Source organism: Lottia gigantea, assembly GCF_000327385.1.
Source record: "Lottia gigantea unplaced genomic scaffold LOTGIsca_21, whole genome shotgun sequence".
Taxonomy (NCBI): Eukaryota; Metazoa; Mollusca; class Gastropoda; family Lottiidae; genus Lottia; species Lottia gigantea.
The window spans coordinates 3046711-3065842 of NW_008708458.1; the positions used below are offsets into that span (position 1 = coordinate 3046711).

The 19132-nt window shown below is 33.1% G+C and overlaps 3 protein-coding genes across 3 annotated transcripts; 1 reads left to right on the forward strand and 2 right to left on the reverse strand.

Moving 5' to 3' along the window:
- Window positions 1-553: 553 nt before the first annotated feature.
- On the forward strand, window positions 554-3032 carry LOTGIDRAFT_231756 (hypothetical protein; the record flags this gene model as incomplete). Its single annotated transcript, XM_009054242.1, has 4 exons — window positions 554-576; window positions 693-766; window positions 1231-1380; window positions 2701-3032. 4 exons carry the CDS (start codon window positions 554-556, stop codon window positions 2769-2771), a joined length of 318 nt encoding a protein of 105 aa, XP_009052490.1. The 3' UTR covers window positions 2772-3032.
- A 1593-nt stretch (window positions 3033-4625) lies between these two features.
- On the reverse strand, window positions 4626-9276 carry LOTGIDRAFT_115481 (hypothetical protein; the record flags this gene model as incomplete). The annotated part of the gene is made up of 7 exons (XM_009054243.1): window positions 4626-4729; window positions 5318-5407; window positions 6525-6788; window positions 7174-7248; window positions 7588-7691; window positions 8636-8722; window positions 9203-9276. Coding segments are annotated over 7 exons (798 nt in total), but the record flags the coding sequence as incomplete, so codon positions are not given.
- A 1174-nt stretch (window positions 9277-10450) lies between these two features.
- Window positions 10451-14431, reverse strand: LOTGIDRAFT_214516 (hypothetical protein; the record flags this gene model as incomplete). The annotated part of the gene is made up of 7 exons (XM_009054244.1): window positions 10451-10527; window positions 10918-11064; window positions 12392-12480; window positions 13028-13145; window positions 13531-13623; window positions 14062-14141; window positions 14407-14431. Coding segments are annotated over 7 exons (628 nt in total), but the record flags the coding sequence as incomplete, so codon positions are not given.
- Between the last annotated feature and the right edge of the window lie 4701 nt (window positions 14432-19132).

A 19132-nucleotide genomic window follows, 5' to 3' on the forward strand; every position in this document is an offset into this window, starting at 1 on the left:
TGCGTGGTCTATATAAATACTACAGGCCTCCAGTAAGTTCTTCATTTATAATTTCCAGAGCGAAGAAGATTGTTCAGTAAACAGGGTTTGTTTTTGAAGCATTTGATTTTGAGTACTATTAGGAACCTCAGACTGAAAAATGGGATGTTGTAAATTGATGCTATCGGGTCCCTGATACACATAGAAAATCTAGAAAAACTCTTTACAACCCCTTTTAAAACATTTGATTTTAGATACCAGGCCCTATTAATATTAGGAATATACGAGGTACTGTGTCATGAGCATCCCGAGAACATTGTCTGCATATTATGTAAATGTGAGCGACCACAATATTTACAGAATCTGCCTGATATTTTCGTATGAATTGAAATGCCACCTCCGATATACTAATATGCCCCGTACTCTCGAACCGATCTGAGCGTTAAGATGTCCTAGAATCAATGTTAGCAGATAAGAACCTAGGACATCCTAGCGCTAAGAACATTTCGAGAATACGGGGCCTGGTTTCTTGATTGTCTTTATAGCATCTGGGGAAAGCATTGGTTTATTTAAAATGTTAAAATCCGTTTCTATAAGGTAATATCGTCGAAATGACAATTCGGAGCTCACTGTGATTGGCAGGAAGAGTAAAATGCTGTTTGCCTTCAAAACAACAAATTATATCAATAATTGAACAATATTCATGATTTCAGAATAATTATCATGAAGGTTCTATGTTTGTTGGTTTTAATGGCGGTATTTACTGCCACTGATGCATATTACAGAGGTAAGAGTATCTTCTGGTGTTGTGAGGGGTGAAGTGCGATCAAAGCCGCGGGTGGGACACGTTTTTTATAGAACGATACGATATCATACACTTCTAACATTTGATAAAATACTACCGTTGCTTAAAGAACATGGGGTGAAATGGGTTGATGGTTTCTACTAAAGAAATTTCCGTAGAACAACAACTAATACCAGGTCAACTTTTATAAGCACAACCGAGCCATTTTTGTATTAAAATCATTTCCCTACCTCGCTAACTAACCATAGGCCCTATGCCTCGCATGGTTTTGCTTTACTCAAAGGCGTTGCGGATATAACTTAGTGGTGTTTTACGGAGCTAATTCAACCACGGACTTTGTATAGCCGTACACGGATTTGACTAACGTTTGAGCATTTCTGAAACCTCGCCGACATTTGACTGGGGTCCAAGCTATATTATGGTTTGTTGTTGACTGTTTATTTCAGAAGCTGAACGAGATTTGAATATGAATGGACCAAGACCAGTATTTAAAGGGTTAGATTCACTTTGTAAAAAGTATACCCAAAAGCCGTATCATAACCCAATCTTCGTTGATCTTCGTCAGTTATGCAAGAAATTCTACGAATTGAGAGGCAGTGAGTAGATAATGTTTACATCTAGGTCTATAGTCTGAACTAAAAGGCAAAAGAAACGTCAATTCTCAAAACAGACGCAGGCAGTATAACGTCTGCAGTGAATAAACTCATTTAAAATTCTATTACATTTTTGGCTTTAGTTTATTACAGACTTTCTTCCGTATTCTTTTAGGGTATGTACTGTCTGGATACACACAAAAAAAGACTTTGACCTTTCTTGATCGGTCACTAATTGGAATTTTGCTGGTAATCTCTTCTAATTTAGCTAATTATGACTTAATTATGGATATGTGGGACAAACTGGTATTTTTCCATGTCATAAGAACACCTAATTTCTATTCATTCAAGTATTAGCATTTTCATTTACATAAATTAAAATAAGGAGAAACCCATCTTTAAAATACTTACATGTATATGATACATTCAGTTTCTTTTGCCTTTCAGTATGATTTCTCATATTGCCGTCGCCCAAACAGTCCGTCCACGAGTCCACAAACGCTCGTTATTAACACTCTAGAAGACACAATATTCTTGATAGATTTTTACGAAAGTTAGTGAAATTGTTTATTATCATCCATGTATTGAACCCTATTTAAAATAAAAATTTGCAAAATATTTTAGGAGTTATTAAACTCCGTTCTTGAAAACTCATGCAATTTTTTGCTCGTAAAAACTTATGGCTCGATTCTTTTTTTTTCAAAATCAAAGCTGCCGGTATATTGCGTTTCCGGGCAGGCTATCTAGCTTTTATAATTAAAATTCTCCGTCTCGTTCTCCTAAACCTTTGACGAGTTTGAATTCAGAAAATCCGGTTACACAACTTGCTTCCTGGCTCATGGATTAAGATTTCCTTGAAGATTAACGTTTTACACATTAAAAGCCCCAATATAATTTGAAATTGTACTGTTGTCCACGTTAACGCACTTGATGGCGCTTAATTTCAGTTACTTCCCTTCTACGCAACGCGTTAAACTCTTACAAGGCACATAATATTATACAAGTGTATTATCATCCTTTATGAGACCTCTTCCTGCTGGATAACACAGCTTTCCCAAATATATTTTCGAATATTATAGTTTGACCCTGTTTTGTATGACCTAGATGACATGGGTTGACCCCGTTTTATATGGAAAGTTCTTCAACTGTTTCCTCAAGTAATAATTCATAGCATTGCATCCCCACCACAACCCTATTCGACTGACTTCATAGGTATAAAATGTGTCAATCGCGTTTCGTGGGTCAAAACGTTAAAACTAAATTCACTTTATACCGAAAATCGTGGGATTCATGACTTTAATCTTTTAAATTATCTTAATTCAGAGAGACAAGAGGAGGAAGAAGAGGAACGTGGAAGTGCTGTAAGAGAATTGCAGGAACCTCTTTGGAAATAGATTAATCGGAAATTGATTAATCGGAAAATGGTTAACCTTGATTGTTCGATTTAGCCATTGTTTTTTTATGGCTGTTTAATAAAAATGGAATTGGGACGACGTATTTTTTTTTTTCTTGCACCTGAATGTTTTAGCTGCTTGCTCACATTTCGGCGGCTTAATGACCGAGAAACAACCAATTCTAGTGTCTTAAAGAGATAGGGTTAATTTGGGTCTTCAATATGTAAAGTCTTCAGAAGTGATAAAAATTTACGAAAATTGCATAATTCCTTCAAAAATACCTCCAACTAGAAATTGCACTTGCTATTTTTATGTCTTTTCTATATGGTAGTCTCGAGAATTAACGACTCGCCTTTTCAACTTTCAAATGCGGATAATTCTGGATCCAAATGGATCTGAAAGCTCAAATTTCGAACGTAAGCTGTGAATACTGTCACTGTATTAGCTTAGCAATCATGTTTCTTAGACTAGCTCATCGTGTCCAAACCACACCCCCATTCGACGTACTTTCTCCGTTAATAATACGATGTCAAAACCCGTATTCGTGATACGATGAGACTAACTTAGCTAGAAAAAAAAAACCTGTGTCTTAAACTAAGATATGATTGGTCCAATGGATGTCGAACCCTTTCCCTTTGTTAGATAACCCATTTATGTCCAGAGAAACCACCCAATCTAGTTGCTTGATGTGAAATTTCCACTTGAATTCGAGGAATTCAGTTTGATCAATCTTTAGTCTCATGTCTCGTGTATTGAATTGAAGTCTTTAAATAACAACTATGTCAAGCTATTACGACATTTGACTAATACATCGACTCCAAATCTGCATTTCTTGTCAATTGCGGATTCCACTGATAGGATGTACACCAGCAAGAAAGGCCAAACAGAACCCTTGACTTAAAACAATATGTATTAGGTTTTACATACTTTCTGTCAAGTTCTTTGATTGGATTGGAAACTAGCATATACAGCCAATCAAATCACTGCATTTACAAACTTCAGTAAGTCAAGGTATAAGCCGAAGGTAGTAATAGCTTGGCACGAAAAGAAAAAAAAACTTCTAGGACTCTAGGATCCCATGAAGTTTATCCCGTTATTCAGTTTGACTCTAAACTGGCAAACCCTTCATTACTTTTAATTTTTAAGAAAAACAATTTAACACAATAACTTTAATTCTCAAATTTTCATTAAAGATGAAAAATTACTGATAGAACAGTTCAATAACAAAACAAAATCTCAAAATCGAACAACATACAGTGTCAGTTATAATAAGTTTTAGCAAAGAAATTGAATTTACAACAATGTAATATGAAGATTTAATAAAACAAATATTTAAGACTTCCAGCAAAAGAATTAGAGTGTCAATTTTGTCAATGTAAATCTTTTTAGTAACCTATTCAAGCTAAGAACCCTGAATATGGGATGGAATCTAAGTCTATTCAAGCAAAGATATTAGTATATGGGATGGAATCTAAATCAAGTAAAGAAGTCAGCATATGGGATGGAATGTAAATCTTTTCAAGTGAAGAGGTCAGTATATGGGATGGAATGTAAATCTAATCAAGTGAAGAGGTCAGCATATGGGATGGAATGTAAATCTAATCAAGTGAAGAGGTCAGTATATGGGATGGAATGTAAATCTATTCGAGTAAATAAGTCAGCATATGGGATGGAATGTAAATCTAATCAAGTGAAGAGGTCAGTATATGGGATGGAATGTCAATCTATTCGAGTAAATAAGTCAGCATATGGGATGGAATGTAAATCTAATCAAGTGAAGAGGTCAGTATATGGGATGGAATGTAAATCTATTTGAGCAAAGAGGTCAGTATATGGGATGGAATGTAAATCTATTCAAGCGAAGAGGTCAGTATATGGGATGGAATCTATCTCTTTGTTTAAATTGGTAATTTCTATGTTTTTCTCCTTGATATATTCTTCTAAAAACTTCTCTAGCTCTACAGTTGGAGTTAAAGGATCAAATACAAAATATAGTAATAATAAAAATAAAGAATAAAATACAAGAGTCCAGCCCTGTAACGACGCCAGCCTCTCGATACTGGGGGTACAAATTGGGGGCAGACTGGCTAACTCAATGGGGGTACAACTGTCGAGGTGGAATTCAAAATGCGGCGACACTGTGGTGGTGTCATAGTCCACCAAGCAAAGTTTCAAAAAATAGAACTGATTTGGTGTATTCTGACATATTTTTAGGCAAAATCATATCCAAATCATATTTGTAAGTAAGTTAAATATAAGGCAGCAGGGTACAATTTTTCTCCCTGTACTCCCACTGGAGCAGTCACAGGTCCAGCCCATAAGATACACAGTATTCCGAATGAATATGTAATGTGACAGGGTGTACCTAATAAAAGGATGTATTTTTGAATCAAAGGTTAAAGATCCCTTGACAGAAATCGAAAAAGAGTAGGCTAATGCGGCTGTCCTTTTCAAAGTTTTGCAAATTGCATGGGGCTGCCGAACAGTAGGCCATAAAACTTCATTCATTCCATTTTTTAGTAAAAACTTTATACTATAAAGGATACGAGGGTGAGTGGATGTTTTCTCTCCATCTAGACTGATATACTGACTACCATTATAAAACCATCCTTCTGGTAAAATACTTAAATGATTAGCTTTCTGAAATGTAATGCACTTAGATGATTAGCTTTCTGAAATGTAATGCACTTAGATGATTAGCTTTCTGAAATGTAACACACTTAAATGATTAGCTTTCTGAAATGTAATGCACTTAGATGATTAGCTTTCTGAAATGTAACACACTTAGATGATTAGCTTTATGAAATGTAACACACTTAGATGATTAGCTTTCTGAAATATAACACACTTAGATGATTAGCTTTCTGAAATGTAACACACTTAGATGATTAGATTTCTGAAATGTAACACACTTAGATGATTAGCTTTCTGAAATATAACACACTTAGATGATTAGCTTTCTGAAATGTAACACACTTAGATGATTAGCATTCGGAAATGTAACACACTACACACTTAGATGATTAGCTTTCTGAAATGTAACACACTCAGCTGATTAGCATTCTGAAATGTAACACACTTAGATGATTAGCTTTCTGAAATGTAACACACTTGGATGATTAGCTTTCTGAAATGTAACACACTTAGATGATTAGCTTTCTGGAATGTAACACACTTAGATGATTAGCTTTCTGAAATATAACACACTTAGATGATTAGCTTTCTGAAATGTAACACACTCAGCTGATTAGCATTCTGAAATGTAACACACTTAGATGATTAGCTTTCTGAAATGTAACACACTTGGATGATTAGCTTTCTGAAATGTAACACACTTAGATGATTAGCTTTCTGAAATGTAAAACACTTAGATGATTAGCTTTCTGGAATGTAACACACTTAGATGATTAACTTTCTGAAATGTAAAACCCTTAGATGATTAGCTTACTGAAATGTAACACACTTAGATGATTAGCTTTCTGAAATGTAACACACTTGGATGATTAGCTTTCTGAAATGTAACACACTTAGATGATTAGCTTTCTGAAATGTAACACACTTGGATGATTAGCTTTCTGAAATGTAACACACTTAGATGATTAGCTTTCTGAAATGTAACACACTTAGATGATTAGCTTTCTGAAATGTAACACACTTAGATGATTAGCTTTCTGAAATGTAACACACTTGGATGATTAGCTTACTGAAATGTTATTGACCTATAATTAAATTAAATTTTTCGACCTTTTCAACTTACATGAATTTTATTGATAACATCATTAGAAAGTTGGTCTCTAGTCAGAATTTGTTTTTTCTCAGGTTTTGGTGGTTGACATTGTCGTAACCAGTTCTTCAATACAGATTTATCCAGGCCACACCCAGTAAATACTAAATAACTTTTAGCAGTAGACTGAGGAGCTGGGGGAGATTGACCATCTTGGGGAGGCTTCTCTACTGGTACAAACTTCATATATTCACTCAAAGTTACAAATTCTACATCAAAACTCTCATTTAATCCTGAAATAGAAATGGGAAAAAATGTGAAATAGTTATCTCATCTTAGTTAAGGAATGAATGTTGATCTTGATTTGGAAATGAACTTTTACATTCTACAATTTTTCACCTTATGGGCTATTGAAGACCTGGTTACTAATTTGGAGAAATTTGAATTAACATCAGTCGAAACTCACAGAAGTTATATTTTGACTGATATTCTATGAGCTGCAATTCAGGGTAAAGAACATTACAGATAAAATTTTCCTGAGTTTTATTGTACAGAACCTTTAAAGAATTTTTTTTATTTTGCCTACTATCTTCAGAACTTGGTATATATAAAAACATCAAAATACAAAGATTACTGTCAGCCAATATGGAGGGTGTAAAGGGATCTAGTGTTCCTTACCAGCCAAATTAACTTGACCTTGTATATGATAGATATTTCCCAACCATGGATCTCCACACAATTCACTGGATATACCTGAAATATAAAAATGAAAAAATAAAGACTAATACAGGGCTGTTAGTTTATTGTTTTGCCAATCTGACATTTTCAATCATCTAATAAGAAGGTCTATTATATATTGACATGGTGTTTAACAAAATAAAGTCAACTGTTATTGCTCTACCTGCAGTTCACGCGTGACATAGGCCAGTGCTCTCATTGAGACTTGTCTCAATACACCCTAACACTAATCAATAATTATATCTCCTAAGCCAGTTTAATTAATTTGAAATCCAAATATGTTCAATCGGCAGTTTTGAAGTAATAACTGGTTAAAGTACAGATTTTAAAACATAAAAAAATTATAGATATTACCTTTAAATTTGTGAACTAGTTTAAGTTTATCCAGGGGTTGTGTAAAATGAAGAACAAGTCTGGTCATTGATGGTTGTTGTCCAACATTAACTATGGGTTTGGCTCTGAAATAATAAAACATTGTGTTAAACTGGCCTAAACCAAAGTCCAAAAGCTGGCTAATTGATGAAGTACACACAAGTCAAAAGGTCATCTTAGATAATTCAACATGGAAATGAACCACAAAAGCAGGTGTCACTTTTATTAGAAACCCAGCCATCTGGTCGGTGGATAAATTGAATGAAAGAATGTTTGCAATGGATAGAGGAACACTTAAGTTAAGTTAGTGAAGAAATTTCCCAACTATTACAATTAATATTTTGATACCAGAAGATAATTCACCTTGTATTCTCCCTGTTATTCCTATTACTAACTTAACTAAGCTAATAAGCTCTCTGAGATTGACAGTTTTTGCTTCTGACCCAAGCCCTTGCTTTTTATATTCTCATTTCATGTTAAAATGTGACTTGTGACTGGTGAGAGATATCTATAACCTTTCATGTTAAAATGTGACTTGTGACTGGTGAGAGAGATATCTATAACCTACCTTGTGACTGGTGAGAGATATCTATAACCTACCTTGTGACTGGCGAGAGATATCTATAACCTACCCTGTGACTGGTGAGAGATTTCTATAACCTACCTTGTGACTGGTGAGAGATATCTATAACCTACCTTGTGACTGGTGAGAGATATCTATGACCTACCTTGAGACTGGAGAGATATCTATAACCTACCTTGTGACTGGTGAGAGATATCTATAACCTACCTTGTGACTGGTGAGAGATATCTATAACCTTCCCTGAGACTGGTGAGAGATTTCTATAACCTACCTTGTGACTGGTGAGAGATATCTATAACCTACCTTGTGACTGGTGAGAGATATCTATAACCTACCTTGAGACTGGTGAGAGTTGTGACTGGTGAGAGATATCTATAACCTACCTTGTGACTGGTGAGAGATATCTATAACCTACCTTGTGACTGGTGAGAGATATCTATAACCTACCTTGTGACTGGTGAGAGATATCTAGCTCGTACAACACTCGGAGAATAAAACTCAGACTCAGATAATATATTTTCAATATCAGTACTCCTTCAAATAGAAAACATCAAGTTGTAAAACAGAATTAATAAAAGGAGGCCATGATATGAACTTAATCAAAATTTGCTTTTGTACGAGAGAGTGAATAACTCTGTAAGCTGACCACCCTCTACTATATAACACAGACGGAAGTGGATGCCTCAGGTTGTACAAGAGAGGACCAAACATCAAGACTGGACTCCATTTCACAAAGATCTTACGATAACAATGATAATAAGTGAAGAAATTCCAGATTTACAACAAAATTGATAGTAAGGTTTATTTTTGTAATGGGACCTAGTTAATCATCTTCTAGAAAAAGCTAAATTATCATCAAACATTGAGGTGAGGCTTGCAGAGTTGACAACCCAACCATCAGGTGGCATCAGGTGTTCTAGAAGAGTGAGCACACTCTTCCTAACTTACAGCATCCGCTACAGCACTTGCTATAGTACTTACTATTAAATTCTAAATAGTTTGCTATATACTTACCTATGAACTTCTCCTCTCTCTGCTAGGATCAATGCCACGTTCGAATTTACAATTCTTAACATGCCTTGTATTTCTTCTAATAGAGGACTCTAAAATATAATACAGATACAAATTTAAAGTAGTCTAATTACTCACTCTACTTATTGACAACAATAACCAACTACCTGTGGCAAAATATAATGCAAACACCATATTAAAAAGGGATACAGGTAAAGAATTGTACAAGATGATAGGAATTTCCAATAGAAGTGATGACAATCCAGGTTTTCAAACTTTTAATGTCATTCATGAAAACCAATACCAACTGGTAGTCCCAATCAAATATCACTTATTTAAGTTATAGTAAGGTATCATTTAATTGTAGACAAATGCCAAGTCAGTAACTTGTTTTTTGGAAACCTGATATTAATCTTGGCTAGTTATTTAAAAGAAAATAGAATAACAAAAAGAAACCTTGGTAGCTGTACAAGATGTAAGGATTATATTATTCACCCATCCTTCCATACAGTCATTTAATAAACCAGGATACACCAATCTAAAATATAATATTATAATATATTTAATATATCAATCAATTCCAATATTCTTCAACAATGGACACAAGGCATTTATTAAGCTGTTAGAGTTACAGTGATTTCTGATTTCAATTTCTTTAATGTAAAAAAGTCGTCAGTAGGGCTTAGGAATAACAGAGAATTTCAGAGCTGATGTTATTCAGTACCAAAAGATTGATATTTACTGGAATAGCTGGCTCTCTTAAAAAAGCCAATTTGTCATGAATTTGTCTGTAAAAAAAAATTTTGAATTTAAAACATAGACTAGAGCCTTTTTAATGTAACAGAGTTATCACTTATTTGTAGGAAAAATAGCAAAACTGTTACCTTTTCTCCAGAAAGAAATTTAGAGGATCAACACAAACAGTTACAGCCCCTAGAAATAAATAGATACATACATGTAGGGGCTGGTATATCTTCAACTTACTGTAATCTTATAGATATTGCTACAGAAACAAGAAGTTAAGTCTTTATTCTTCTTTTTGATTAGATTGATATCAAATATAAGTTTATCAAATAGACGACATAGCTGTGTGGACTCTCTTAAAGAGATGTAGAGTTGACAATCACAGTTACAGAATGGCATCAAGTGTTCTAGAAGAATTAGCACGCCCTGTCTCACAAAGTTCACTCACCACAATAACAATTGTTTAATTTAATGAAAAAAGTGAAGTAAGAATGAAAGAAAACAGACCTATTTTGATGTGAGTAGAAATTTCTGGATCTGGATGAGATTCTATAGCTTCAACAAATTCACGAATATTACACAAACTATAAATAAATAATCAAAGATATTAGACAAGGCAAGCTACTGAACAAAACTGAAGAATCTTGATTTTACATATCTAAAAGATCATTACAGAGTTGATCCATAGCAGAAAATTCCAAATGTCAAATGTTAATGTTTATTTAAATATTCAATATTTATTTTTTCAAGTCATTCACTTTTGCTTTATGCATGAATGAATAAGTGAATGGAGTTTTACGTCCTACTTTTCCGTACAATGTGGGCTAATGAAGGAAATTTTGCCAGGACAGCAGCATTAGCCTGCTCTTTTTCAATTTCCAACTGTCGAGGGATCTTTAACGTGCATAGCCTGACCAGCTTTATTCCCTATTATCAATTTCTTTTATTGATCTGCAGATTCTTTAAGAACTTACTTCTGTACAACGACAATAATCTTGGTTTGTCTTCGTGATCCTGATTTGCGACGTCTGTGAGCTGCCAGTGAGGCATCAAGTTGTTTCTGGAGTTTTCTCGGATCAAATTTATTGATATCATCTCCAGTCTGTCTTAATACAATCCATCTGGAAGATAATCAATATAAGATCAAAGCACCTGTTTCACAAAATTTAACTAAGATATGATCAAGACTATGAAAAATACTGTTATCTGATTGGATAATAAAGGTGAATTCAAACTAGATTTTCGTGATAGACTGGAACACTAAAATCATCTTAATTCAAATTTTGTGGAACAGGCCCCTGGATCATGATCTGACTCTATTTGCAAGTCATTGATTTGGACTAGGGCTGCAAATTAAGATGTATTTGCAAGAATTAACTCCAATTTATGTCCGATTTTGCTGTTCCAGAGGGTGAGGGTGAGGGTGAGGGTGGGTGGGGAGGTGGAAATGTGATGAAGTGTACAATGTTGGAAATTTTTCTAGAAAAGATCTACCACCCTCATTCAATTTCTTTCTATTGATGCTCTTAGTCCCGTAGCGGAATCTAGTAGCCTTCCAGTTGACATCTTAATCCAGATACATTAAAACCAATATATTAGTAAAAAAATGTAAAAATAGTTTAGAAAATGAAGAATCCTCACTTACGTATATTTTTCTTTATTAGAATGAGTTAAAGTAGATGTTAGGTTTTGTTTAAAATAATACAACTTACCTATATTTTTCTTTATTATAATGAGTTAAAGTAGATGTTAGGTTATGTTTAAAATAATACAACTTACCTATATTTTTCTTTATTATAATGTGTTAAAGTAGATGTTAGGTTTTGTTTAAAATAATACAACTTACCTATATTTTTCTTTATTATAATGTGTTAAAGTAGATGTTAGGTTTTGTTTAAAATAATACAACTTACCTATATTTTTCTTTATTATAATGAGTTAAAGTAGATGTTAGGTTTTGTTTAAAATAATACAACTAACCTATATTTTTCTTTATTATAATGTGTTAAAGTAGATGTTAGGTTATGTTTAAAATAATACAACTTACCTATATTTTTCTTTATTATAATGAGTTAAAGTAGATGTTAGGTTATGTTTAAATAATACAACTTACCTATATTTTTCTTTATTATAATGTGTTAAAGTAGATGTTAGGTTATGTTTAAAATAATACAACTTACCTATATTTTTCTTTATTATAATGTGTTAAAGTAGATGTTAGGTTTTGTTTAAAATAATACAACTAACCTATATTTTTCTTTATTATAATGAGTTAAAGTAGATGTTAGGTTATGTTTAAAATAATACAACTTACCTATATTTTTCTTTATCATAATGAGTTAAAGTAGATGTTAGGTTATGTTTAAAATAATACAACTTACCTATATTTTTCTTTATCATAATGAGTTAAAGTAGATGTTAGGTTATGTTTAAAATAATACAACTTACCTATATTTTTCTTTATTATAATGTGTTAAAGTAGATGTTAGGTTTTGTTTATGAGAACCAGCAACTCCCCCTATTATACTCACTATTATCTGTTAAAACAAAATAAAAATCATATCTTTTTGAGTAAACACAATCAATTAGAATTGGTGAACAAACTTATGCTTCTTGCGCCCTGTTTTAAAAAAATGTTCGGAAAGCTGTAGCTCAGTAAAACACAAAAACTTTTGGGATGTAAGTGCTCTGTTACTTGATCAGATACAAAAATGGTTGTAATACATTCTAATCTTGATAAAACTTTTCAGCCTTCAAATTTGTTCAACCGTTGTAGTTAAATTGATAAAAAGACTTGATATTTTAAAGGGATTATAACAAGGTATTCTTTTTATCACTGATAGGGGTCACTGATAGAAAATTTCAGTTGAATATCTGTGTTTCTTGCATGTTCACTAAAACTACGGCTTTGAGGTCACTATTGCAAAAGTGATGTCTAAAAACGCCAAATTGAAGTAGAAATGCAAATACCACATATATTTGACTAAACATTGGCGTGGTGCAAATAGAAAACATCTTTACAATCCCTTTGAGGAAATATTTTGACTCTTTGAGAAATTAGTTGTCTTAGTTATTTTATCATACCTGTTCCTCATTAGAAGAATGTACATCAGCAGAATCGTTAAGATTTAAAAGCGAGGGGAGATCACTCTGTTTAACATTTGCACAACCAACGTTACAAGCTGACAGATGATCTAGAAATCTGCAAGGAAAAAAAGACACCAGTGTTGCTAATAAGTGTGATATGAAAATAAGTCGAATTTTCCAGTAAAGGTGCGGGCATAGGAAAGGTTTTGGTCGCTGACTTTTGTCGCCGATTAGAGTCTTGTCTTGAGTTTCAACGACTTGCACAGGCACACGAGGACAAAAATTTCCAGTCAGTCATTTTCCACATTGTTGATAATCACCTAAGTCCTTGAATCTTTCTATGCTGTAAATGTAAAGGATAATGGAGGAAATATCTATGCCGAGGGTTTAGGTGACCTTATTAAATAAAGGAGTTTCTGTTTTAGAAGAAGAATCAGTCAGTCGAAGGTATTTCTGTAATCAAAATGCTGTCTATATTCATTGAAAACTCCAAAAGTTACCTTTTAAGCTGATGAATATAAGGAGCTGTTTTTTCTAGTGGTGTTATAGTGGTATCAGATCTTGTGCTGAATTGTATTTCTAATCTATCACACCTACAAATATTATATTTGTTTAATAGAGGAATAAGAAGCTCTGGTCATGCAACGAATTTCCTCTCTAAAAGAGTGCCGAATAAAGTCATATATCCTGAGCTCCAAGCTATGAAAACTCAAGAATTTGTTCTTTGCATTTAAAGGGACAGATGATTTAAGAGGTTGATTTTGCTCTTGAATATATGTAAATAGTTTTCAGAAATTCTAAAAATGTACAAAAATCGTATAATTCCTTCAGTTTTACTTACTATTTCCATTTATATCTTGTCTATATATAATAGAGAAAGTTAAAAGACGAGTTGTCTGAGACTAAGGTGTGATTGGTCAAAAAAATGGTGCACCTGACCCTTTAAGCAAAGTCAAATTCCCAAAATCCCCTTTATTTCTTGGTCTATAAGCTAATGTTCAAAGAAATAATTACTCCACAAAACTACTCACAATGTAGTTAGATGTTTGGGTAAACTATCTGTTCTCTCTACACAAGGGAAACTCGATTCAGTTTTCCATATTGGTAAGACCTAGATTAAAACACAAAGTTAAATTCACCTGGGCATTGTTTCTCCAGAAATTTGACAATTAATTTTGGTTTAAGTGTGGTATTTTTTAATGTTATGTGTTTACTCCAATTTTTTGAGAAAAAGGGGCACAGGCTTCTAAAAAGCAAGTTCCAATGTCATTTTGGAACAAATTAACCAAGTATTAACAACTCGAACTGCAAAACGAAACCTGAACGAAACATTGAGAAGCTTTCTCTGAATGTACAGAACTATATTTCTTACCCACCTTAGAATATAATAATTTACGAAGTTTAGATTTCTGTGTGAAAATGAAGATAAGTTCATTTCTCTCAGTGATCAGATGCGCTGGGATTTTAGAACTGGATGATTTATCTAAACATAGAATTAACAACCAGACACAATCATTACTGTCCTACAAGGGAAAATATCTTATAAGAGCACACAACAATAAACATTTACACAGGTCTTATTAGAGTTAAGATAATCCTTTAGCGATAGCGGGTAGAGATCACATTAAATAATGGAACACAATTTTATAGTATACTACTCCTTAGTTTTATTACACACTACATTTCAACAATCTACATTGTCATCATCAGACTACTCCTTAGTTGTATTACACACAACATTATTTTCAACAATCTACATTATCATCATCATCACCTGATGATGACAATGTAGATTGTTGAAACGTAGTGTGTAATAAAACTAAGGAGTAGTATACCATAAAGTTGTGTTCCGTTATTTAGAGTTAAGATACACTTCACCCTAATGCTTCAACAAATGGGGGTAGATTTCCATCGGGGAGGCTGCTGCTGGAAAAGGGTCTAGTCTACCTAATGCAGAGTTATGCTACTGGTAAAATTGTCCTAATTATATACTGCATGGTGTTTGAGTTTATATATATCAATTTTTCCTATCAGAGTAAAAGAGAAGGACTGAAAATTTCATTAAATGTTATTCACATCCAAATATTCAGAATAGACGCTATTTCCATGTTAGCTCATTCAAACTCTAAAACAAGGTTGAATAAGAAGATGGTTATCTAAAATTTTAACATTAAAAACTCAGCATGGCCAAACTTACTCCATCATATAAGTGAATGTTTTTGATGTCTGCATGAGTCAATAAAATACATCCATATTCCTTATGATATACCACAATACAGTTTTCATAGATATATACTTCTCCTACAATTTACAATACAGGATGACTATGATTGGTAAAGGCAATTCTGAGTCAAGTTATGGGCAATTACATTTTACAAGATATCTTGCACATAAAAAGTTCACAGGTAACCCTTTTCAATCACTATGCTTAATTCAAATATGAATTAAAGTCTGATAAACTCTTTCTATTGAGCACATCTCAATTAAATTTCATCTAAAATTGTATGAAAACTGCAGAATCTATCTACGTGAAGGGCAATAACTTGAAAACCATTAAACCTTTCAACCCTAACAGCCAGTTTACTGCCCACATATTAACACAATAAATACCCGAGCAGACGGTATACAGGCCGTTACAAGGTTACAATGTTAACGTCATACGCTTTAACTTTAATTACTTGAAATTTGGGGTATTTGACGTTTATTTCATTTAAACTCAGGGTTCAAAGGGTTAAATGCAAAATTTGGTAACTTCAATGCAAAAATCCATCAAATTTGTTGCTTTGAACATATGTCTTTAGTTTAAAAGTAAACATCTATGTACATACCAGTGAAAATTTGACTGTAGTCTGGTGTACTGGTGGTATATTGAATTGTCTCCCTTAATACCAGTTTCTCACCATATTTGGTTAGGCTTGACAGCTGCTCTGGTAAATCTTGACAATGTGTTATCTCTTTATTATTTATCTACATAGAAATTTTTAAAAAATACTGCTTATTTCTTTCGAAAGGCAAAACTGAACCTTTGAGCTTAAGATAAGCTTCTTTTAGTTTCCATAACTACAGTCTGCTCTCCAAAATTTTACTCAAATCATGCCTTAGCTTGGATTAGGGAATCAAAACTTCTTTGATCTGATCTGATGGTGGATCTCAACTAATGGATTGTCAGTCAGTATTCTCCTTGATTGCGAGTAATTGGACAAAATAAGACTATACGTTATCTGGAAAATCTTAAGAATATAACTCGAAAAATTATACCCAACATAAAACTTCTTGTGATAAAACAACAAAATTTCAGTGTTCAAAAATGAATGATTTAACGGAAGGTTTACTTACTGTCCATACACAGAATCTTGGTATATCAGCGGTAAGAACAACATAATCACTACATCTGTCACTCTCATCTGAAACAGATAAATGATATCAATAATGAAAAGAATATATATGCCAAGTTTGCTCCAAGATGGGCAGGCAACATCATTAACTATGCAATGAGAAAAATAATTGTTTGTTATGTTCTGGAATGTTTAAAACTGATCCTAGCACGTCAGCCTAGAGTAACCCGGTTGAGCGGTAGACAACATGCAAAAGTGGAAAAAACCTGACAACATCGGTAGATTACACATGTATGGATTATTACACTGATGCTATATCTTTCACACAATCACAAAATCAACATTCTGGAATTAATAAGGCTAAACCATACCTTTAACAGTAAAAGAAGAATCTAGGAATGTTTCAGAGAATACAATAGAACCATGTGATTTCCCAGCATGCTCTACACTAGGTACGTCCAGTAACGATAGCGAAGCTACTTTCATCAGCGGACTGTATACCCCATCTTCTAATCTATAACTTCTGAAAATCATAAAATTAAATGATAACATTATTGCTAGGATGACTCTCCAAAAAGACATGCTACTTAATCCATTACAATTAATAACTGTACTTAAAGCATGCATGTTCTTTTGTACTTGCCAACCATGGTTCCTACTGTCCTATGTGGACTCTTTGAAAAGAATGCAGAGTGACACAAGGTGTTCCAGAAGGGATATAATACCCTGTATAAAAAGCAATCTATTATGGAGGGTAAATACTATAAAAACATTGGTCATAAGAGCTGAGGTTGAAGAATGTACAGGGGAAAATCTGAAAAGGGAAGTTACCTCCCATTGTTATCAATTCCATCAATTTCAAACACGATCTTAGATCTGAAACATATGTAGAGCAATTACGAAAACTCTTGCAAAGTTTATATAGATTATTCTAATGACAATAGATTTAAATAGAGTATAAAATAAGGCCTTACATTGATGATGAACATTAAGATCAGTTTCTGACCGATCCTACTGATAGGTCTGTCTTCAATTCTCACCCTTATAGACAATACAACCAAAATATACACACAATTAAACAAACTAAATTAAAAAGAACTACTCATTGTAGATAACTCTTATGTAGATATTAATCTAGTAGTATTATTTCTACAAACTTACTTAATTCTTCTGAGAATATAAAAAAAGAATCAACATCCCATTAGGTACTCAAAAAATATTTTACGATAAAAATTTGTTATTAGTGTGGATATTAAGATTGAAAGATACCACACTTCACACAAAAATTGATCAAAAGAAATTTTGTGAAACAGAAAGAAGAAATAGGGAGAGGAATCAACCTACCCTTGATTGAAATAATCTTGTAAAACTGGATGACCAAGTTCTCGAATCTTCTCTTCAATAACATACAATACTTTATTGGTAGCCTGAAAATCATTAACAACATCTATTAATAATATAGTTACCATTGTTACGAAGGAGTAGATGGTAGACAGATCCGTGAGAGGTTTAGTTATCTTTTAAAAAATATGGCTGTTTTTTCTTTTTTTTCCACTGTTAAAATAGAGCATAGTGAAATTTTGGTTCTGTTTACATTTGTACTTAAAGTAACGATTTTATCTTAAAATTTCTCTCAATTAATTTTTCGCTTTGAGATACCTGATTCTGGGGGAGGCCAATCAGTGTTTCTCCTCTGACAGCCGTTAGAAAATTTCAAGCAAAAAGCTGTTATACTTTTGGCATCATACCATAAAATTAGAAAATATTTCAAGCAGATATTCTCAAGTTTTGGGCTCCCACAGCTCTATTTGTGGCTTACCTTTTTCAGATTGAGTGTTTTACTGTAAACTTTAATACCAGTAATAACTCCCTCTATTACAGCCTGGTATAATTGACTTAAAACACTATAAATAAAAAAAAAACATTGTAAATCCTCTGAGTTTAACATATGAAAAGCTGATAATCCTTTCATTACGTTTGGCCAATTAATCGGATGAATTTCAGGAATGATGAAAATTAATTTGGCAAAAATTATTGGCTGGATTATTCTGATTCAATAAATTATATAGAATATATAGATCAATAAGCTTACATACCAATCATCATCTTGTTTTCTTGAAGCTTGAACTCCTTCTGAAATAATAAAACAAAGAAATTGACTCTTCAATCAATGTTCACTGAAGACTTTACGGGTTGTTCCTTTATGGGTTGTTCCTTCATTGGTTGTTTCTTTATGGGTTGTTTCTTTATGGGTTGTTCCTTTACGGGTTGTTTCTTTATTGGTTGTTCCTTTATTGGTTGTTCCTTTAATAGTTGTTCCTTTACGGGTTGTTCCTTCATTGGTTGTTTCTTTATGGGTTGTTTCTTTATGGGTTGTTTCTTCATTGGTTTTCCCTTATAGGTTGTTTCTTTATGGGTTGTTCCTTTTTGGTTGTTCCTTTATAAGTTGTTTCTTTATGGGTTGTTCCTTTATTATTGGTTGTTCCTTTATTAGTTGTTCCTTTATTGGTTGTTCCTTTATTGGTTGTTCCTTTATTGGTTGTTCCTTTATTGGTTGTTCCTTTATAAGTTGTTTCTTTATTGGTTGTTCCTTTATTGGTTGTTCCTTTATAAGTTGTTTCTTTATGGGTTGTTCCTTTATTATTGGTTGTTCCTTTATTAGTTGTTCCTTTATTGGTTGTTCCTTTATTGGTTGTTCCTTTATTGGNTGTTCCTTTATTGGTTGTTCCTTTATAAGTTGTTTCTTTATTGGTTGTTCCTTTATTGG